This window comes from Salvelinus alpinus, chromosome 10 (genome assembly GCF_045679555.1).
Source record: "Salvelinus alpinus chromosome 10, SLU_Salpinus.1, whole genome shotgun sequence".
Lineage (NCBI taxonomy): Eukaryota > Metazoa > Chordata > Actinopteri > Salmoniformes > Salmonidae > Salvelinus > Salvelinus alpinus.
This window is the reverse complement of record NC_092095.1, coordinates 28,776,850-28,801,347: the sequence shown is the minus strand read 5'-3', so window position 1 is coordinate 28,801,347 and position 24,498 is coordinate 28,776,850. Positions and strand designations below refer to the sequence as shown.

General features: G+C 43.1%; 1 protein-coding gene across 9 annotated transcripts in view; it reads right to left on the bottom strand.

The window, feature by feature from the left end:
* Positions 1-24,498, bottom strand: part of c10h8orf34 (chromosome 10 C8orf34 homolog) — a 198,727-nt gene that overhangs the window by 75,045 nt on the left and 99,184 nt on the right. For all 9 annotated transcript variants that reach the window (XR_011666439.1, XR_011666438.1, XR_011666441.1 and 6 more), the window contains exon 7: positions 8,675-8,841. Coding sequence is in view for 3 of the 9 variants with exons in the window: in XM_071328775.1 (XP_071184876.1) it covers positions 8,675-8,841 (167 nt within the window). In the remaining 6 variants the exon portion in view is untranslated. The remainder of the gene's footprint in view (positions 1-8,674; positions 8,842-24,498) is intronic.

Sequence of the window (24,498 nt, the reverse complement as noted above, 5' to 3'; positions counted from 1 at the left end):
TTCTCTGTTGAGCGGTGAACAAAGAAACAGGTACTCCTATATGCTTAATTTAGAGTTATTTATGTAACTTTAGTCGTGATACAAATATTGGGCTATAATGTTTTGATTTTTAATGCATTCTAAGGCTGCATGATGCGACTAGAATTATGATTCGAAAAAAGTTGCATGAAAGGCGTGAGCTCTGCTTTGTTTTTAGCGCAGGCTGTCCACACTTCATCATCAGTCTTCATCAATTTGACAAGCGCTTGATAATGCCTCGAATTTCCCTGCGGCATTCCCTTTGTGTGGTCATAATGCTTCCTGAACAAATCCATGCCTTTTGCGGACAGTGTCTGTTGTGCCCTTGGGCTGAATAAAATCATTATAATTCCCTTCTCCCATCTGCATGCTCCAAGCACCTCTCACTCAAATGGCTCTCCGTCACATGATCGGGTCTTTCTCACAGGCTAAAAGTGAAGACAGACACTTCGAGGACACAACTGCGTGCGTCCTCATCCAATTCCACGGCGTATATTCAAGATATTGGAAGAACTGTCCACATTTACTTTGTCAGCCAACAAGATGAGTAGGACTAACGAACAGCAAAATCACTAGCCTATGTCAATCTACTATCCCCCATAGTACAAAAGTTTACCTATTCTATTCTGTGCGAAAAAATAAATAGTCCAAACATAGTCTGGGAAGGATGTGGGATGGGATAGATCTCAAATGAATACAACCACTAGCATCAAAAATGTGGCTCACACAACCGATCCGAACTTTTAGCTTGAAATATTGATAAACTATTAGCCTATTTCTCCACGTTATAAGCAGAGTAAATGGGCACATGGCAGTAGGCTATACGCAGAGTAAATGGGCACATGGCAGTAGGCTATAAGCAGAGTAAATGGGCACATGGCAGTAGGCTATAAGCAGAGTAAATGGGCACATGGCAGTAGGCTATACGCAGAGTAAACGGGCACATGGCAGTAGGCTATACGCAGAGTAAATGGGCACATGGCAGTAGGCTATACGCAGAGTAAATGGGCACATGACAGTAGGCTATAAACAGAGTAAATGGGCACATGGCAGTAGGCTATACGCAGAGTAAATGGGCACATGGCAGTAGGCTATAAGCAGAGTAAATGGGCACATGGCAGTAGGCTATACGCAGAGTAAATGGGCACATGGCAGTAGGCTATAAGCAGAGTAAATGGGCACATGGCAGTAGGCTATAAGCAGAGTAAACGGGCACATGGCAGTAGGCTATAAGCAAAGTAAACGGGCACATGGCAGTAGGCTATAAGCAGAGTAAATGGGCACATGGCAGTAGGCTATAAGCAGAGTAAATGGGCACATGGCAGTAGGCTATAAGCAGAGTAAATGGGCACATGGCAGTAGGCTATAAGCAGAGTAAATGGGCACATGGCAGTAGGCTATAAGCAGAGTAAATGGGCACATGGCAGTAGGCTATAAGCAGAGTAAATGGGCACATGGCAGTAGGCTATAAGCAGGAATGTTCCATTAGCTGGAAAACACCATTCTCAAAAGTGAACGCAAATGCAATTATACATGTCATGTTTTTATTATAAAGATGCATTTTTATGGTGAAAATGATCTTCCCCAAACGTGAAACGTATGTGCTGTGTATGTATGCCAGTTATGCTGTGTGCTTAATTTTAAGAAGTTATTTGGCCACTTTAGTTGGGATACAAACCCTATCAAAACATACAGTGCTGTGAAAAAGTATTTTTCCCCTTCCTGATTTCTTATTTTTTTGCACATTTGTCACACTTAAATGTTTCAGATCATCAAGCAAATTTTAATATTACACAAAGATAACCCATGTAAACACAAAATGCAGTTTTTAAGTGATCATTTTATTTATTAAGGGAAAGAAGCTATCTGAACCTTCATGGCCCTATGTGATAAAGTAATTGCCCCCTCCTTGTTAAATCATGAGTTTACTGTGGTTAATCACTTTTTTTGGAACGCTGAGTTCAATTTCACAAGCCACATCCAGGTCTGATTACTGCCAGACCTGATGAATCAAGAAATCACTTAAATAGAACCTGTCTGACAAAGTGAAGTAGGCCAAAAGAGCTCAAAAAGCAAGACATCATGCCGCGATCCAAAGAAATTCAGGAACAGATGAGAAACAAAGTAATTGACATCTATCAGTCTGGAAAGGGTTACAAAGCCATTTCTAAAGCTTTGGGACTCCAGCGAACCACGGTGAGAGCCATTATCCACAAATGGAGAAAGTTTGGAACAGTGGTGAACCTTCCCAGGAGTGGCCGGCCTACCTAAATTAACCCAAGAGCGCAGCGACGACTCATCCAAGAGGTCACAAAAGAACCCACAACAACATCTAAAGAACTGCAGGCCTCACTTTCCTCAGTTAAGGTCAGTGTTCATGACTCAACCATGAGAAAGAGACTTGGGAAATGGCATCCATGGCAGAGTTCCAAGGCGAAAACCACTGCTGACCAAAAAGAACATAAAGGCTTGTCTCACTTTTGGCAAAAAAACATCTTGATGATCCCCAAGACTTTTGGGAAAATATTCTGTGGACTGACGAGACAAAAGTTGAACTTTTTGGAAGGTGTGCGTCCCGTTACATCTGGCGTGAAAGTAACACAGCATTTCAGAAAAAGAACATCATACCAACAGTCAAATATGGTGGTGGTAGTGTGATGGTCTGGGGCTGCTTTGCTGCTTTAGGACCTGGATGACTTGCTGTGATTGATGGAACCATGAATTCTGCTCTCTACCAAAAAATCCTGAAGCAAAATGTCCGGCCATCAGTTCGTGACCTCAAGCTGAAGCACACTTGGGTTCTGCAGCAGGACAATGATCCAAAACACACCAGCAAGTCCACCTCTGAATGGTTAAAAAAAATATAAGGTTTTGGAGTGGCCTAGTCAAAGTCCGGACTTGTATCCTATTGAGATGCTGTGGCGTGACCTTAAAAAGGTGGTTCATGCTCGAAAACCCTCCAATGTGGCTGAATTAAAACAATTCTGCAAAGACGAGTGGGACAAAATTCCTCCACAGCGATGTGAAACACTCATTGCCAGTTATCGCAAATGCTTGATTGCAGTTGTTGCTGTTGAGGGTGGCACACCCAGTTATTAGGTTTAGGGTGCAATTACTTATTCAAATAGGGCCATGTAGGTTCGGATAGCTTTTTCCCCTTAATAAATAAAATCATCACTTAAAAACTGCCTTTTGTGTTTACTTGGGTTATCTTTGTGTAATATAAAAATAAAAAAAATGATGATCTGAAACATTTAAGTGTGACAAATGTGCAAAAAAATAAGAAATCAGGAAGGGGGCAAATACTTTTTCACAGCACTGTATGTGCCTATGGGCTAGGCTACCTGAGGTGTGTGACTATGATTTGCCTTACTGCATTCAAGTTGGTCATCATTCACAAGTGATAATATCTCATTCACAAGCGATAGGCTAATATTGTCACCCATCAGATTATTCTTGATTTAATCTTGTCTTTACATATACTAAATAATATATGTGTGAAATTAGTTTAGATTTAGAATGAACCATAATCATGCACCTGTATGGAAACAGGGGCAGGGGGGAAAATACATGTCATCTATGCACTTAAATAGCGAATGGAGGACGTTTTCCTGTGGTTCATTTTCATGCCAGCCAGGTAGGCTATACTCTTGTTGTAAAGAGAAGCAATGTGCTTAATATTAGGAGTTTTGAAATAAATATAGTAGGCCTAGCCTATAGAAAGCTGATGGGATCCTCCTCTTTTTAAGCAAGTTGACTATCAGCAGCATCAGAGCTTGGAGAAGCCTAATTAACGTGACTAAGCGGTCACGTGGAATTTGACTGCCATCATGACTCTGGTGTGGCTGATGTGGCAGTAATGCGTTCACCGTAAAAGCCCTATTCCTGGCTTGACTTAGTACCACAGTTGTGTGAGCAACTGGAGTCATAGAATAACAAAGACACTCCTGGCTTGGCATGCAGTACCCCTGGCTTGGCATGCAGTACCCCATGCCAGCTGCTCAGTGCTTTGTTACAATATGGTGGTTTGGTTTGGTCAAAACAAGAACAGTGACAACACATGTCTACAGAAAGTGGCAGAGTCATCGTTGCACCTGGTTAGTTTGGCACGCTGTGTGTGTGTTAAGTTGCTACACACAGATGGTGGAGTCTGGCAGAAGCTCAACGAGTGGGAGAGAGAGACACCAGTGGCCCAGTCTGAACCACAGAGAACAACAATAAACACCAGGGTCATGTTCGGTACGTACAAAGCGGACAAAAACAGAGTAAAACGGGGAGGTACTATCTGAAGTCCAAAAAGAAATGCTTGTTTACTCTTCGTTGCGCAATGTTTTGCTACGGTATGCCCTAATGAATACACCCCATGGTTCACAGGAGAATTCAGTGCCAGTCACTGGCTCCTATTCCATCTGTGGCCACTAGAGGTCTGTGTAACCTCATATACACAGTGACTCAAACATCCACTTCTCTAGTATGTTCACTCACAGATTGATGTAACAATGAATGATCTACAAACTACATTCCTGGATCCATACAACTATGTGTGCATCCCAAATGGCACCCTATTCCCTATATAGTCCACAACCTTTGACCAGGACCCTATAAGGAAAAGGGTGTCTTTCGGGATGCAACCTTTGAATACAGGCCGTGGCTGCGAATACAGAGTTTTCACCGCGTCCTTCCAGAAATCTCTTTCTCGAAGCTAAGGATCCGAATCACGTTCTGCGCTTGCGTTATTTTATGCACACTACGTAGCTACTGCTCACACTCCTGCTCCCTTCTTGTTTCTCTCTTTACTCACCCTCTTCTCAACCATGATGACGTAGCCTGTCTCTGCCTGTGTAGGGGACAGCTAAAATAAAAACAGTGCAGCGATTTTAAATGAACATTCCAAAAAACAACCTCTGTCTGTTGTAACGAATATTGCACTTGCACAAGCAGGACACAGTCCCTACACATCCACGTTTTGTGTGAGGATGTAGGCTAATCTGTATAGTTGCTGCCATGTCGTAGCCACTAGCCAGAGTTCCTGAAAAAAGAACACTAATACTTTGACTGCCTGTCTGCCTCCTGCTTAGCCGATGCTTGCAATGATGATGAAACAATAACAATAAATGGCTAATTAGACTGCGTGTCTGCGTCTTGCTTGTGTTTAAAATGCTGCCTAGATAGCAGCATGTAACTCTCCAAAACTGTCTGCGTTTTAACCTCACACAGGCCCTACGAAGCGCTATTACCGCTTCTCAACGATCATGCGACTGCGGCAAAAGTAGCGTACCCAGCTGTTCCACCTCTGGGCAGCCGAGCGTTTATCTGGACCTGTAACCAGAGTCTGACAGCGGTGCGCTGTCCTTAAATCTTTGTCAACTACCGCTTTAGACAGCGTACTATTTGTAATTTATAGTCTTCATATCATAGTGAAAGTAGATGTAAAAAGAACTAGTCAATGTTTGCAATGATGATGAGAAAATAATATTAAATCGCTATTTTGACTGTAGTGTCTGTCTTGCTTGTGCTTGACATGCTTGCCTAAATAGCTGCGTGTAACTCGGCAGCTAAGAAGAACATGAAATCGCGAGACAGCCTTTGCGTCTTGCTTATGTTTGCAATACTGTTACAACAGACGACAACGTTTGTACGAACACGTCGATCATGTTGTGTGTGTACACCGTCAACATGATAGCTGCACGTGGCCTAACACCCCTCCTGAAAAAAGAGGTACGGAATGCGCAGTTCGAACATGTCAACCATGTCTTTAGCTTCGACTGTAAAAAAATTAAAATAAATATGGCTTTAGTGTACGACATCAAATTTCCCTCTGAGGGTCAAGAAGTGGGCAGCAGCAGCGGAGCACTGAGCAGAAGCTACGTAGGCAGCATAGTGGGCAGCAGCTACATAGAAATCTATTCTGCACATGCGGAGAAATCTCTATCATTAGCCACAGCAAGTCAGGTTCCAGAAAATCTGGAACCGCAGCCACTCTGTTGAATATTATCTCCATCACCACTCCCCGAGTCATAATCAAAACAGTGTGGCTTATCTGAAGTCAAGTTCAGATCCCATGATGACCACTATAATTGCAATCCCCTGTTTGGGATTTCTCTCAGTTTAATTAATTAAGACAATAGGACAGTTCTATTGTCACCAACCACTGGGCATCTCTCTTCTCTCCTTACCATCTCTGTATTTCTGTAGCAGTCTGGGAGGCCATTAAGTAAGACTGATAGACCTCTCTCCCTCTCTCTCTACCAGGACCGGCCCAGTCTGGGCTGTACCAGGCCAAACCCTTCACTATATTAGGCCAAGCCTTCACACAGAATCACACATGACCTCACTGTATCATCCCCTCTGAAAATCTGCTATCTCTGGACTGGACTGTAGGCTATAGCTGTTAAGAGTCAGACACACAGCTATCAGAATTATGATCAATCAGAGATAAGGCCAAGCAGGGTCATTTCATATAATCAACTCAAAATGCCCCTGTGATTAAATATGGTTTATATAGTACGACACGACCAGCAGCGTCCTCTCCTTCTCGAACAGGGCAAACATTAAACGCATATGAATAATTAGTCTACTTCAGCTCATCCACTTTACAAATGAGCACTCTGGATGTGCTGTGCTCTGCAGATGACACGGCCTTCTGAAGTGGGGGAGGACATTGATTATCTGTCACTACAGAAGAGACTAAGAGGACAGAGAATACGAGGGGAAAAGGGGAGAGAGATGGTCAACCACTGTGTAATTGGACTCCTGCTTTCCCATCTGGGGAGAGGGAGTGGACATGCAAGACACACAGAAAGGAATGAGCGGAAAGGATGTGGTCAAGGTTCTGTTCAGCACAACAAGTCGGTCTACACGCGTTACAGAAAGTCATGCTACGCTAAAGCACAACTTTGGCTGATCTGTATTTGAACACATACTGCAGAGCAATAGGTGTTGGAAAAGACAGAAAGAAATAGAAAACAGAAGGTAATCTGTGGGATTTAAAGTAGGATTTTGTAAGGCTATGAGTCAGCTATTTTTCTGTGGGTGTGTGTTTCTCCCTTAGCATGAATTGGGTATCAGAAGAATGAGGCCTTTCATTACAACAGAGCCAGAGCCCAGGGATAATCCCCTTTGTACTTTATTCTACCTACCTACCTATCGCTGGAGGTAAGGATTATAATGCAGGAGAGAGCGGGAGAAAGAGAGAGTGGGAGAGAGAGAGAGAGTTCGCGGGAGAGAGAGAGAGTTCGCGGGAGAGAGAGAGAGAGAGAGAGAGAGAGAGAGAGAGAGAGAGAGAGAGAGAGAGAGAGAGAGAGAGAGAGAGAGAGAGAGAGAGAGAGAGAGAGAGAGAGAGAGAGAGAGAGAGAGAGAGAGAGAGAGAGAGAGAGAGAGCTTTAGATAACAGAGAACACTACCTTTACAAGAAAGGGAACAAATTGAATTTGACATGAGACAAGATACCTCAGTGTCTGGTCAAACAAGGTGACAGGAGCAGAAAGAACAGACACCACCTCACTGTGTAATCCAGGAAAAGCACCTCAAGTCACACAAGAAACTTCCGGAAATCAAAAAACACTCTCAAACAAAAAATATAAAGGAATATAGTGTTTGTTTGTTCATTCATTCATTGCCGTTATGAATTACAGCCTAAACTGTCATGAATGGATGAATCACACATTTCTTGACCAACACACACACATACGCACGCTGATGCTCAGTGTGTGGGGGAGGGCATGATAACAGGTAGCTAAGTAAATCTCAACCCCACAGTGTACTTCACATCAACGGAGTTGAGTGTCGACAATCGCAAAGTGTTTATCAAAAACAATGGATTTGGCACGCAATTACTGAGAATAGCAATTACACAGAAAAAAGCACAGTACATCGTGGAGTTGAGTTTTACTTGGCCAGATAACAGGTGGCTGTAAGCACTGTGAAGAACACAGCAAGACACTTCTAAACCATTCTGTACTACCATGGAGTAGCTACACTACAGCATGGGAATGTGTGTGTGTGTGTGTGTGTGTGTGTGTGTGTGTGTGTGTGTGTGTGTGTGTGTGTGTGTGTGTGTGTGTGTGTGTGTGTGTGTGTGTGTGTGTGTGTGTGTGTGTCTGTGTGTAATTTGTTTTGTTTCATCTGGTTTGGCTGTGGATTATCATGTATCTGTTATTCATGGTTATCCTACATTTACTGTACACAACTTGTCTTGCCTCTTAGATTATTGAGAGAGACCATTTGCAATGCAGTCTTCTGTTGTCTAGAGCCTGACTGTCATGTAAGTGTTTCTTATTCACAAAGGAAGGAAATTCCGTTCAGTGTTTATGAATGTGTTTTCCATATTCAGCATATCTCGAGGTTGTTGTTGTTGTGGAACTTGGTAGTCTCGTTCAGCCATAATGAAGACGCGAGCAACATCTTAAAAGTCAGAACTCAATGACCCTCCGTGAAAATAGAGTCATTATCTTCACTGGCATATTTGAAATGTGAATCAGTATTCAGTCTGGTTTTGTTTAGTAGTTGTTAGTAGGAAAATGGGGCTTGAAGAGCGGAAGGTGAGAACCCATCGACCCCTGTGCGTGTATGCCTGTGTGCGTGTATGCCTGTATGCGTGTATGCGTGTGCATGTGTGTGCATGTGTGAATGTGTAAGCACATTTTTCTGATCTTACCCAGCAGTTCCATGGCATCATCCTCGTCCTCTATTTCCTCCTCGGTGAGTGAGGGGGCGGAGCTATGGGCGGAGTCAAAGGAATCCTGGGACAACATGGCCGCCAGGAGCTTCTTGTGGTGCTGCTGCTGCTGCTTCAACCCTTTACTCTTCCCCTCCATCTTCACACTGGAGAAACAGGAAGGGGAGGGGTTACAACAGGAGGAGGCGAGGTTAGAATGGGAAGGGGAGGGGTTTCAACCTGCCCCTGACTGAGTCTGTAATACCAACATGTTTCAAGCAGATCACCATAGTCCTGGTGCTCAAGAACACTAAGGTAACCTGCCTAAATGACTACCGACCCATAGCACTCTAATTTGTAGCCATGAAGTGCTTTGAAAGGCTGGTCATGGCTCACATCAACACCATTATCCCAGAAACCGTAGACCCACTCCAATTTGCATACCGCCCCAACAGATCCACAGATGATGCAATCTCTATTGCACTCCACTCTGCCCTTTCCTACCTGGACAAAAGGAACACCAATGTGAGAATGCTATTCATTGACTACAGCATGGCATTCACCATACACCATAGTACCCTCAAAGCTCATCACTAAGCTAAGGACCCTGGGACTAAACACCTCCCTCTGCAACTGGATCCTGGACTTCCTGATGGGCCGCCCCCAGTTGGAAAGGGTAGGTAACAACACATCTGCCACGCTGATCCTCAACACTGGGGCCCCTCAGGGGTGTGTGCTCAGTCCCCTCCTGTACTCCCTGTTCACCCACGACTGCATGGCCAGGCACGACTCCAACACCATCATTAAGTTTGCCGATGACCCAACAGTGGTAGGCCTGATCACCGACAACGACGAGACAACCTATAGGGAGGAGGTCAGAGACCTGGCCGTGTCGTGCCAGGACAACAGCCTGTCCCTCAACGTGATCAAGACAAAGGACAATTGGATCCTTTATTTGAACTCCCCGAGGCAGTTCCATTCATCCCGGGGGATGCATCAAAACAAAGATGCCGGAGAAAAGGAAGAAGAAGTGAGCTCTCCTAGTCAGACTCAGGAGGCGTGCATACCGTCCACCACTTCAGAGTATATTACTCACTAACGTTCAGTCCCTGGACAGTAAAGTAGACAGGCTCAGGGAGAAGATCTCCTTCCAGCGAGACATCAGGGACTGTAACATACTCTGTTTTACAGAATCATGGCTCTCTCTGGATATATTGTCCCTGTCCATTCAGTCAGTGGGGTTCTCTGTCCATCACGCAGACCGGAAGAAAGAACTCTCTGGGAAAAATAAAAGTGTATGTTTCATGATTAACTACCAATAGTGTGATTGTGGTAATGTTCTCCTGATCTAGAATACCTCACCATCAAATGCCGACCGCATTACCTCCTGAGAGAATTTTCTCTGGTCATTATCACTGCTGTGTATTTTCCCTCCAAAACCACGACGGTTTCTTAAATAACTACACTGGACATTGTGCAAAATGGAAACTGTGTATTATGAGGACATTTATTGTAGCTGGGGACTTAATACGTCTGAGGAAAACACTTCCGAAATGTTATCAACACATGTACTACTTGCGCATCGTACACTCTGGATCATTGCTATTCCCCCTTCCGGTACAACTACAAGGCCCTCCAAAAAAAAAAAAATGTATCCTCCCTCCTATAGGCAGAAACAGCTGTGGTAAGGACTGTTTAACGTGGGTCTGACCAATAAGAATCTACGCTTCAAGATTGTTTTGATCCCGCCGACTTGGAACTGTTCTGGGTTGTGTCTGAGAATAGTATCCACGTATACACTGACTCGGTGACTGAGTTCATCAGGAAGTGCATCGGGAATATTGTTCCCACTGTGATGATTTGAACTTATCCAAAACAAAAACTGTGGATAGATGGCAGCATTCGCGCAAAACTGAAAGCAAGAACCACTGGATTTAACCAGGGCAAGGTGACTGGGAACATGGACGTGTACAAACAGACCAGCTATGACCTCCGTAATGCAATCAAAGATGAAAAACGACAGTACAGGGACAAAGTGGAATCGCAATTCAATGGCTCAGACATGAGATATATGTGGCAGAGACCCCAGACAATCACCAATTGTAAAGGGAAAGTCAGTCAAGTCGCGGACACGCACAGCTAGCTCCCGGACAAGCTAAACACCTCCTTCGCCCACTTCGAGGAAAACACTGTGCCGCCGAAGTGGGCCGCCGCGTGCTCTCGTTCTCCATGGCCGAAGTGAGTAAGACAGCGTGTTAACCCTCACAAGGCTGCTAGCCCAGACGGCATCCCAAGCCACATCCTCAGAGCATGTGCAGACCAGCTGGCTGGAGTGTTTAACGACATATTCAATCTCTCCCTATCCCAGTCTGTTGTCCCCACTTGCTTCACGATGCCCACCATTGTTCCTGTACCCAAGAAAACAAAGGTAACTGAACTAAATGACTATCGCCCCGTAGGACTCTCACTTCTGTCATAATGAAGTGCTTCGAGAGGCTAGTTAAGGATCATATCACACCCATCTTAACCGACACCCTAGACCCACAACAATTTGCATACCGCCCCAACAGATCTATGGATGACGCAATCCCCATCGCACTGCCCTATCCCTCCTGGGCAAGAGGAATACCTATGTAAGAATGCTGTTAATGGACTACAGCTCAGCCTTCAACACCATAGTGCCATCCAAGCTCAGCACTAAGATTGAGGCCCTGGGTTGGCCCTGTGCAACTGGGTCCTGGACTTCCTGATGGGCCAACCCCAGGTGGTGATGGTAGGCAACAACAACTCTGCCAAGCTGATCCCCCACAGGGGTGCATGTTCAGTAATTTTGATCCAAATGTGCAAATTGTCCAAACAGATCATCAAGGTAGATGGATTATTTTAAATACACTGCTCAAAAAAATAAAGGGAACACTTAAACAACACAATGTAACTCCAAGTCAATCACACTTCTGTGAAATCAAACTGTCCACTTAGGAAGCAACACTGATTGACAATAAATTTCACATGCTGTTGTGCAAATGGAATAGACAACAGGTGGAAATTATAGGCAATTAGCAAGACACCCCCAATAAAGGAGTGGTTCTGCAGGTGGTGACCACAGACCACTTCTCAGTTCCTATGCTTCCTGGCTGATGTTTTGGTCACTTTTGAATGCTGGCGGTGCTTTCACTCTAGTGGTAGCATGAGACGGAGTCTACAACCCACACAAGTGGCTCAGGTAGTGCAGCTCATCCAGGATGGCACATCAATGCGAGCTGTGGCAAGAAGGTTTGCTGTGTCTGTCAGCGTAGTGTCCAGAGCATGGAGGCGCTACCAGGAGACAGGCCAGTACATCAGGAGACGTGGAGGAGGCCGTAGGAGGGCAACAACCCAGCAGCAGGACCGCTACCTCCGCCTTTGTGCAAAGAAGGAGCAGGAGGAGCACTGCTAGAGCCCTGCAAAATGACCTCCAGCAGGCCACAAATGTGCGTGTGTCTGCTCAAACGGTCAGAAACAGACTCCATGAGGGTGGTATGAGGGCCCGACGTCCACAGGTGGGGGTTGTGCTTACAGCCCAACACCGTGCAGGACGTTTGGCATTTGCCAGAGAACACCAAGATTGGCAAATTCGCCACTGGCGCCCTGTGCTCTTCACAGATGAAAGCAGGTTCACACTGAGCACATGTGACAGACGTGACAGAGTCTGGAGACGCCGTGGAGAACGTTCTGCTGCCTGCAACATCCTCCAGCATGACCGGTTTGGAGGTGGGTCAGTCATGGTGTGGGGTGGCATTTCTTTGGGGGGCCGCACAGCCCTCCATGTGCTCGCCAGAGGTAGCCTGACTGCCATTAGGTACCGAGATGAGATCCTCAGACTCCTTGTGAGACCATATGCTGGTGCGGTTGGCCCTGGGTTCCTCCTAATGCAAGACAATGCTAGACCTCATGTGGCTGGAGTGTGTCAGCAGTTCCTGCAAGAGGAAGGCATTGATGCTATGGACTGGCCCGCCCGTTCCCCAGACCTGAATCCAATTGAGCACATCTGGGACATCATGTCTCGCTCCATCCACCAACGCCACGTTGCACCACAGACTGTCCAGGAGTTGGCTGGGAGGAGATCCCTCAGGAGACCATCCGCCACCTCATCAGGAGCATGCCCAGGTGTTGTAGGGAGGTCATACAGGCACGTGGACGCCACACACACTACTGAGCCTCATTTTGACTTGTTTTAAGGACATTACATCAAAGTTGGATCAGCCTGTAGTGTGGTTTTCCACTTTAATTTTGAGTGTGACTCCAAATCCAGACCTCCATGGGTTGATAAATTTGATTTCCATTGATCATTTTTGTGTGATTTTGTTGTCAGCACATTCAACTATGTAAAGAAAAAAGTATTTAATAAGAATATTTCATTCATTCAGATCTAGGATGTGTTATTTTAGTGTTCCCTTTATTTTTTTGAGCAGTGTATGTTATTGGACAATAAACAGATAAGGCTTATTAACCTATACGGTCCAAATAATGGTGATCCAAGCTTCTTTGAAAATATATATGAGAATTTATCAACTCTTTAAGCAACATTTGTCACGCCCTGGCCTTAGTTATCTTTGTTTTCTTTATTATTTTAGTTAGGTCAGGGTGTGACATGGGGGATGTTTGTGTGTTTTTGTCTCGTCTAGGGTGTTTGTATTGTCTAGGGGGTGTTTGTAGGGTTCATGGGGTTGTGTTCATTGTAGGTGTTTATGTAAGTCTATGGTTGCCTGGATTGGTTCTCAATTAGAGACAGCTGTCTATCGTTGTCTCTGATTGGGAGCCATATTTAGGCAGCCATAGTCATTAGGTAGGTTGTGGGTGATTGTCTATGTGTAAGTTGCCAGTGTCTGCACTTATTGTTTGTATAGCTTCACGTTCGTCTGTTTGTTTTGATTAGTTTGTATAGTGTTCGTTTCGTTTTCGTCTTCATTAAAGAAGAATGTATTGTTATCACGCTGCGCCTTGGTCCTCCTCACTTAAATGTTACGACGAACGTGACAACATTAGACTCTATTATTATGGTGGGGGATTTTAATACACTTTTAAATACATCTATGGACCGTAAAGGAAATCACACTACAAACTATCACCCTCAGGCACTTAAGGAAATCATGAATGTTAGTGGATATATGGAGGCTTAAATACCCTGACCTAGTGAGAAATACATGACGGAGGCTTAATCAAGCTAGTCGTCTTGATTACTGTCTTATGCCATTCTCTCTGGCACCAAAAGTTTAAAAAGTGTTGATAGGGGACAGAATGCGGTCGGATCATCACATATGGCATATATATTACTCTTACAGAATTTCCACGTGGGCGAGGATATTGGATGAGAACTTTTTATAAATAGGACAGAAGAATTTATAACTGACTTTTTCCAACATAACATAGGTACAGCAGATCCCCTTATTGTATGAGACACTTTTAAATGTGCCTTTAGAGGCCATGCAATTCAGTACTCATCAATAAAAGAAAAGCAATTTAGATCAAAAGAGTCCATATTAACAAAGGAAATTGAAGGACTAACAGTACAGTTAGATAGCAATAACAACTATACCTTGGAGGCACAGAATAAGTTAGAAGAAAAACAAAAAGAAATGAAGGAACTTATTCAAGAAAGATCCAGTGTAAAATATTATAAAAAATAAAGCAAACTGGATGGAATATGGGAAAAAATGCACCAAATAATTTTTCAATCTTCAACATAGAAATGCTACCAAAAATGTTTTATTGAAAATTGTTACAAATGATGGAGTCATGCATGATTCACCAAATTATATTTTGAAAGAGGAAGTAAAGTACTTTAAGTATGTGTTTTTGTTTCAGTCTCCTCCATCTCCACTAACCGAAGCTAATTGTATGGATCTTTTTCCTATTAATAATGTAAAATTAACATCTGTACAGAAAGACTCATGTGAAAGCCAAATTACAGAGGAGGAACTTCTTCATGCAATTAAAGCCTTTAAGGCGGGGAAAACTCCAGGGCTGGATTCTATACCAGTGGAAGTACTGTATAGCAAACTTTTTTTTGATATACTCAGAGGACCATTATTAGCATGCTTTAACAACTCCTATATAAAAGGTAGATTATCAGACATGCAACAAGGTCTGATTTCATTATTACTGAAACAGGATCCAAGTGGTATATATAAAGATCCAGTCCATTTAAAAAATGTAAGGCCTCTTACACTTCAGTGTTGTGATGCAAAAATTCTAGCTAAATGCTTGGCGCATAGAATTTAAAGGTATTGACAGATATTATTCATCCTAATCAGACAGGTTTTTTACATGGACTATACATTGGAGATAATATAAGACAAGTACGGGTAACAATAGAATACTATGAAATATTGGGGAAACCAGGCCTGGTTTTCATAGCTGATTTTGAAAAGGCTTTTGATAAAGTACGACTGGAGTTTATATATAAATACCTAGAATATTTCAATTTTGGAGAATCTCTTATAAAATGGGTTAAAGTTATGTATAGTAATCCTAGGTGTAAAATAGTAAATAATGGCTACATCTCAGAAAGTTTTAAACTGTCAAGAGGAGTAAAACAAGGTTGTCCACTATCGGCATATCTATTTATTATTGCTATCGAAATGTTAGCTGTTAAAATTAGATACACCAATAATATTAAAGGATTAGAAATCCGTGGCTTAAAAACAAAGGTGTCATTGTACGCTGATGATTCATGTTTTCTTTTAAAACCACAATTAGAATCCCTCCACAGCCTCATAGAGGATCTAGATACTTTTGCTAACCTCTCTGGATTAAAACCAAACCACTTATGATAACTGTACCGTATTACCTATTGGATCACTAAAACATGCAACTTTTATATTATCGTGTAGTTTATCAATAAAATGGTCTGACGGGGATGTGGACATACTCGGTACACAAATCCCGAAATATAGAAATTATCTCACTCCAATAAATTTTCCAAAAATAGATAAGATCTTGCTAACATGGAAAGGAAATATCTGTCTATTTGTGGAAAAATCACCCTGATTAACTCTTTAGTCATATCACAGTTTACCTATTTGCTTATGGTTTTGGCCATCACAAAGCCCTGACCTCAATCCTATAGAAACTTTGTGGGCAGAACTGAAAAAGTGTGTGCGAGCAAGGAGGCCTACAAACCTGACTCAGTTACACCAGCTCTGTCAGGAGGAATGGGCCAAAATTCTCCCAACTTGTTGTGGGAAGCTTGTGGAAGGCTACCCAAAATGTTTGACCCAAGTTAAACAATTTAAAGGCAATGCTACCAAACACTAATTGAGTGTATGTAAACTTCTGACCCACTGGGAATGTGACGAAAGAAATAAAAGCTGAAATAAATCATTCTCTCTACTATTATTCTGACATTTCACATTCTTAAAATAAAGTGGTGATCCTAACTGACCTAAGACAGGGATTTTTTACTAGGATTCAATGTCAGGAATTGTGAAAAACTGAGTTTAAATGTATTTGGCTAAGGTGTATGTAAACTTCTGACTTCAACTGTATGAATGTTTATATATATACATCTATCTGCAATATTAAAGCTGATCCACCCCTTAAAATAAAATAAAAAATACATTGCAGGCTGATTGTGGTGATGGTGTGGGTTGTGTTTTCATGGCACACATTGGGCCCCTTAATAAAAGTGGAGCAATGTTTGAATGCCACAGGATATCTGATCATCATTGCCAATAAAGTGCATCCCTTCATGGCAGCAATGTATCCATCCACAATTAGATCTTTTCAGCAGGATAATGCCCCATGCCACAAGGCTAGGATTGTCCTAGCCTGCCCAGTCACCAGATCCCAATCCAATTGAGCATCTGTGGGAGGAGATGGAACGAGCAGAGATCCACTACCAGCCAACTTGACACAACTGTGGGAAGCATTGGAGTCAACATGGGCCAGCATCCCTGTGTAACACCTTCGACACCTTGTAGAGTCCATGTCCGAACAAATTGAAACTATTCTGAGGGTAAAATATATTAGGAAGGGTTTCCTAATGTTTTATACACTGAGTGTATATATACATTGCTGACATTGCTCGTTGTGATATTTCTTAATTTTATTACTTTGGATTTGTGTGTATTGTTCTGTATTGCTATGTATTACTGCACGGTAGGAGCTAGAAATACAAGCATTTAGCTGCACCTGCAAAAACATCTGCAAATATGTATACGCGACCAATAACATTTTTATTTTATTATGATTGGATTCTGTATCTCAGAGGCTGTGTGTATTATCTGTAGGCAGGTGCAGCTTCTCTACCCAGTACACAGTGTCCTCACACTTAAGTACCTCTCAACATGGCTTCCACCTGGCAGCTATTCCACGATCCGTTTGAGAATAGCCTGTGTCCCAAATTGCACCCTATTCCCTATATAGTGCACTACTTTTGACCAGGGTTCATAGGGAGTCCTGCCATTTGGGACTCGGCATATACAACCCAACAGAGCCATTAAAGTAGAGAGGTAGACACTCACACCTTCCTGTGTTGATTACCAGGAAGTGAATAGGCTTGGATAATTATTAACAAACTAGAACTGAGGAAAAGAGTAATGAAAGTCACAACACAACAGAGAGGAGGTGAGGCTACAGAGAGAGCGAGAGAGAGAGAGAGAGGCGGGGGCAGAGACCGAAAGAGAGAATGAGAGAGAGAATAAGAGTGAATGAGAAAGAGTAAAAGAGGAGAGAGGTTGAGCAAGAGAGAAAGTAAAAAAAAAAAAGAGTAACAGATCACGGAGGGGAGGTTGCAGAGAGGGCGTAAGAGAGGGAGTAGATAAAGAGAGAGAGAGAAGAGACAGAGAGAAAAAGAGAATGAGAGAATGAGAATATAGAAGATAGAATAAGGATAGTGTATTCAGTATTCACTGCACCCCTGTGTGAGAGAGATATAGTCAGCATTGGTACAGTTAGCTGCCATTAGCTATGGGGATGTTACACTACAGCGTCGCTCCCTTTTGTATTGGGTTGCTGAAAAACAGTCCGTGAGAAGCCAGAAGTGAAAGCCAGAAGTGAAATAAAATTTCATCTTACTGTGCCGGCGGGAGTCACTCTACAACAGACCCACGTTTGGAAAGTCTGTTTAATAATACGTCCTTTTAGATATTTTGACTCAAATTCACCCTGTTTTAATGACCAACCGTCCTGCCCACGGGCACAGTAAGTTGAAATATAATTTGATTTAACTTTGGCTTCCCACTGACTTTCTTTGCGCAACCCAATAGAAAAGGGAGCAACGCTGCAGTGTAACATCAGCATTGCTAATAGCAGCTAGGGTGCAGTCAGTCTGTCTCTGATCTATCATCGTCAGTGCGTCTCTGTCCAAGACAGCTGCTTTGTCGTTGTCACACCAAGCATATTGGCTACAGCAGACACAGTTAGACGGACAGATGGGTTTTTAGAACTATGGCATATGATGTACTGAGGCAGGGAACTGTTCAAAACACCACAGCTCTGGTAATCACAAGTCTTTAGAAAGCACATAGACGATGCGTGTTCAAAGAACATCGAATTTTCAAAGGAGATAACCGACAATAGAAACCTATCCTTATATCAACAAGTTCCCCATAGCTAGTTTGATTGAATAGTGGCCGAAGTCCTTACAATGGATCCCGACAAAGAGGATACGATTATAAAGCAAGGAAAGGATACATGGTCCAACAGATAGAGGCATGTTCAAAACAGGACTGACAATAGAAACCTGTCCGAACACCTTGTTGTTTCTCATATCAGGTTTGAATGAATGTGGCCCAGTCCATTCAAACGATCCAGACAAAAGGACTGTGTCCCAAATAGCATCCTATTAGCTATTACAGTCCACTATGCGCCCTGGTCAAAAGTAGTGTACTATATAGGATACTGGGTGCTATTTGATTGGCAAACAATGGCTGTGCGCTCTGTTGTAGCTATAGAAGCTGAGTTGTGGAGCAGGTCCTGCTGCTTTTAATGATCCACGATGGACTTCGCAGGTCCAGGAAGAAAACCTTCTCTAGAATCTACACGCTGTGTCCTCTAATCTGGGTCCTGTCAAAGACCAGGATGTTAAATTACAATGGAGGAACAATTCCTACAATACATCCTACAACGCACCACAAAGATACAATGCACCAGAAAGTTGAGAGCCAGAGAAAAGAAAAAACTAAAGTACAATTCACTGAAAACAATTTACTAAGCAGAGCATAAACACAAACATATGCATAACTTCACCCTGCTGCTGAGGTGGAAGGGCTTTATCTCCAGCTAGGGCACAAACTGTGTGGATGAGGAATGAACGACCCAATAATGCCTCCAATTTAATATCCACAGATAAAGAAATGAACTATGGAGCGCGTGTGTGTGTGTACGTGTGTGTTTCGCACCGGCTCCATATTTGACATAATAATTAATTTCCATATCCTGTCTGGGACGGAGGATGTGTGTTAGGGATTAGGACTGGAGAGCCTTAATTGGATGAATATCTCATCAGAATGACTAGGATTTACAGATACCGGAGGGAAGAGAGGGTGGTCAGTACCCGAGAGGAATGGAGAGAGAGAGAGCCAGAGCAAGAGAGGGGGAGAGAGAGAAAAAGAGAGAGATACATAGAGAAAGAGCGAGAGGGGGAGAGATTAAACATCTTCATATCCTGAGCAGAAAGAATATTACTATGCTAATGTGCCGTATCAATATGGATTAGGCCAAGCGAGACTGGTGGTTCTTTTCAGAGTTTTTTGTTTGTGTAACTTTTATTTGCAATTCTAGCGCCGGCCTGTGTCCCAAACGGTACCCTATTCCCTATTATAGTGCACTACTTTCACAACAGGAGCACTGGTCAAAAACAGGGAAGTTAATATGGAACAGGGTGCCATTTCGGACACAGTACTAGTATAAGGTTTTGCTTTGAGACTTCAGATGAAGCAGTGGCATTGTCTGTTCTGTTTGTGAGAAATGTTGAGTTGCATTTGTTGTTCAGATTTTTCAAGTATTTTCAATGGGGAATCTCCTCCTCTCTATTTCCTTTAATTCCTTAGGGCGATCTTTGTCTCTCTTCACCTCCTTTCTCTCCCTCTCTCCCTCGCTTTAGTCTCAGCCATCTACCTCCACAGGGACCAAGCTCAGGTAATGTGTTCTATTATAAATGAAAACAACAACACAAACGCCAATCAACACAACATCAAACCAAATAAGAGACGTAGCTAGAATCAACTTAGAATCAAAATCTGAATCAAACGGATATGCTGTGTAGCACTCTCACACCCCCCTCCCTCTGTTTTTACCAAACCTTGAGTGTGTGAGCCCTGGAGAGGGACTACGCCTCTGCTCAACTTCCCTGAGGGGAACAAGATAGCTCCTACCTTCAGAATCACAGAGAGTAGATCACACAACCTCAACTACCAGGGACATGATAGTGAATGTGTCCGAAATGGCACCCTATTCTCTAATAGTACACTACTTCTCTGGTCAAAAGTAGAGCACTGTATAGATAATAGGGTGCCACTTAGGACAAACACAGAGTATGACTCATACTGGAGAAAGGAAAGGACTACATTACCTGCTGTTAAAGTAATATAAAGTTGGAGTTTGCCATGGGAATACTGATATAAGAACAATACAGTTAAAACAGGGTAATTAGAAGATAAAAGATTAAAAGAAGAGTGGGAGGGGAGGGGATACTGTAGTGTGAATACAGGAGGAGGGAGGAATTAAGTAAAAGAGTTGAGAGAGAGGGAGCGAGAGAGAGGAGAGAGAGGGGAGGAGAGGTAGGGAGATAAAGAGAGAGAGAGAGAAAGGGGAGACTGAAAGAGAGAGGGGAGAGAAGGCTGGAGAGGGAGAGAGGAGAAAAGAGAGAGGAGAAAAAATAAGAGAGAGGAGAAAAGAGGGAGAATGAGAGAGAGAGAGTGGGGGGGATGATGGGAGAGAATGAAAAGCGAGAGAGGTGGGATTGAGATGTCCCATACTGCACTCTGTCTTCCATATTATCTGTCCCAAAAAGCCTCTCCCAGAATTCACCTGGCTCTGCCTGATTTCCCAGAAGCCCACCACTCCAATCTCTTCCATTCCTCCACCCCTCCATTTCACCCTCACCTACTGCAGATACATACCCACAGGTAACTGTCAGCTCTCCTCAAACTCGAACCGTGAAGGAGGGATGGGAGGAGAATAGAAGAAAAGAGAAAGTCCAGAGAATGATGACAATGTAAGGAAAATAGAGGGGGAGGAAAGCGGGCAAAGGACTGGAGAGAGATAAGGGTAAGGATTGTAAGAAGAGTAAGACCAAGCTGGGGTATTATTGTTTGAAAAATATCAGAGGGGGGGGGGTCTAATCAACCTCGTCCTCTAAATGTAGACAGGCAGGCATCAGGAGAGACTACTGTAGAGTTGTTCAGTACAGCTGGGTTTTAGATCAGGCAGTGAATTGGGCAGCCCCATCATTATGTCAGGGGATGAAACGTTCCAAATGGCACCCTTTTCCCTATATTCATGTCCTGCCCCTCAATCACTCAGTCACATCATGCCATTGTTATGAACGTTCTCAAGCCACTCTCCGCCATAGTGGTACCCTAAAGTCAAGTGATGCCCAGTCATTCTGAACAGGGGATAATGACTGTTTCATCAAAATTATGTTTCTAGGTCACTATAATGTACTTTAAACAAGCCCTGCACCCCCTTGGTTATCAAATCAAATAGAATTCTATTGGCCACATACACGTGTTTAGCAGATGTTATTGCGGGTGTTGCAAAATGCTTGTGCTTCTAGTTCCGACAGTGCAGCAATATCTAACAAGTAATATCTAACAATTTCACAACAAATGCCTAATACACACAAATCGAAGTAAAGGAATGGAATTAAGAATAAATACATAAATATATGAATGAGCAACGTCAGAGAGGCATAGACTAAGATACAGTAGATAGTATAGAATACAGTATATACATATGAGATGAGTAATGCAAGATATGTAAACATTAGTGTGACTAGTGTTCCATTTATTATTAAAGTGGCCAATGATTTCAAGTCTGTATGTAGGCAGCAGCCTCTGTGCTAATGATGGCTGTTTAATAGTCTGATGGCCTTGAGATAGAAGCTGTTTTTCAGTCTCTCGGTCCCAGCTTTGATGCACCTGTACTGACCTCGCCTTCTGGATGATCGCAGGATGAACAGGCAGTGGCTCAGGTGGTTGTTGTCCTTGATGATCTTTTTGGCCTTCCTGTGACATTGGGTGCTGTAGGTGTCCTGGAGGGCAGATAGTTCGCCCTCAGTGATGCGTTGTACAGACCACACCACCCTCTGGAGAGTCCTGCAGTTGTGGGCCGTGCAGTTGCCGTACCAGGCAGTGATCCAGCCCGACAGGATGCTCTCAATTGTGCATCTTTAAAAGTTTGTGAGGGTTTTAGGTGACAAGCCACATTTCTTCAGCCGCCTGAGGTTGAAGAGGCACTGTGGTGCTTTCTTCACCACACTGTCTGTGTGGGTGGACCATTTCAGTTTGTCAGTGATATGTACACCAAGAAACTTACAACTTTACAACTTCTCCACTGCTGTCCCGTTGATGTGAGACACTGATGCACTGGTTACTGATGCAACCTCTGACAACATTTTTCCGGGAAGCCCAATTCCCCCTTCTTCAAACCACTGGCGAAATCCCCTCCTAATCATCTCAAACGGTGTTTTTAATACACAATTAAATTAAACACAGACTACCCCTTACTAATCAGGAAACTCTCAGGTATGTTGTGGTGGACTGTCATTATAATTGCTTCAAGGAAACCTGGTAAAATGATGTTTGTAGTGCGGCTAGCCACTGAATGGCTCTGAATTGGAGCTAACTAGTGCTCTCAAATCATATCCTGATGTTGACAGCAGATTGGGGTTGCATTAATAAAACTGGTAAATGATAAAATATTAAAGCATTAGACCTCTCACTAAAAGCTTCAGTCATACAAGAGTTATACTTAAACCAGAACTCTTCAAATAGATTAATAAGAATGTCTCACACCTTGTGTTTTTCCCCGTTATCCAGATTACAACCTCTCACTTTTGAATTGAAAACAGAACCTTATTCAAAATATCCCCTTTTCAAAACAAGCCATACAAAGCTGGTTGAAATTTCACTTCCATCCTCCAGAAAAGACAGAAATATTATTACCACAAATATTTTGGTTAAACTCAAATATACTAATTGATTAAAAAAGTATATACACATACTGTACATTATTCCTTAGGGGTAATATCATAATAAGTGATCTTTGTAGCTTATTTCTGGGACTGGTGTGGAGAGGAGTAGGCAGGAGGCAGTCGCAGGTTTAGAACTACTGAATTTATTAAGCACCCTAGAACAAAGCAGGACGAAACCCAAACACTGTTGTGCTCAAAATATATCTTCATAATCAAAAAGGCACAGGGCGAACCCAAAGTGCAAAAATATAAAGTACTCAGGAAATAGTAGGAGAGATTCTTCTCAGGAAAACAAGTAGAATTTGCAATGACAGACAAAGACAAATGGCAGAGGGAGTAATTATACAGTGATAGAGTGTGTAATTGGAACCAGGTGTGTGTAATGATGAAGAGACAAGTCCGGGGTTGATGAGTGAAGGGCGTTTGCTAGCAGTATGTTCGGCAGCAGCTAGAGGGCCGGTGACGCCGAACGCCTGAGCTGGACAGCAGGGGGAGCCAAAGTGAAGGCTGTTGTGACAGTTTCTGGTCACAGGTTCAGGAGCGGTTGAAAAAGCTGTACAAACAAATATATTTTTGTCCTCCGAAGAAGGGGTGGTGGTGGATGGGCCATGAAAAAAATATATATATTTTGAGAAAACAAGTTAAATAGCTAACCAGCTGAGCTAGCAAACAATGTAACAAAAGTATAATTTCGGATTATAAAAATACATTAACAGGCTATGCATTTCAGGAATCACAGTAGCAAGAACCCCTGGTGCACTGTTCAATTACTTCCATTTTTTTTTAAAGAAAACTCTAAATTTGTCCCACTGCCCTCACTGGCTTTCATGTATTTCAAAACGTGAGATGGTCCGAGGCTAGGTTCGAGGCGTCGGACTCAATGACAGTTGCTGTCCATTGGAGCGCTGCAATTGGTTGCCCAAAATGATGGGGCGGGGTTTATCGAAAGGTCAATTGAGAATGCATTGAGTCAGTAGAACATTCATGCACCAGTCCTCAAAAGTACGTTCAAAACAATATTGTGATGAAACGTGCAACCCACGAATAGTGAACTACTATAGACCAAAAGTGCACTATCATCCTATCACTCGATTCCCTATATGGTGCACTACTCTTGGCCATTTCAGACACAGACAGCGTTTTAGAGCTGGGCATCAGATCAGGCAGAGTCGCCATTATGAAAGCCATGGTATCCTTTAGCACATCTCAGTGGCTCTCAGTCCTCTAATGCACAGCAGCAGCAGCAGCAGCAGAAGACTGGCAAGCAAGAGGCAGCATCAGGAGCCAATACCCAGAAAACACAATTAAGCAGAAATAAATGATGTCAGCTGAGCCAAACACTTCTCAGACTTCATTGGAGGAACTCTTAGAGGAGGCTACAAGGGACTGGGTTTTGGGGATAGGAGAGACACACACATACATAGAGATGTACACTGCACACATGCATATCCCTATCCCTCTGCTGAAAACCCTAACAATGTGATTTCCCTGACTAATCCAGCAATGGAATAACCTAATGAGATTACAAAAACCAGTGTGTGTGTGTGTGTGTGTGTGTGTGTGTGTGTGTGTGTGTCACAGCAATGCATGAGTATGATTTATGATTTAATATCTGATCCTCTCTAATTAGCTAAATCCCAGACAG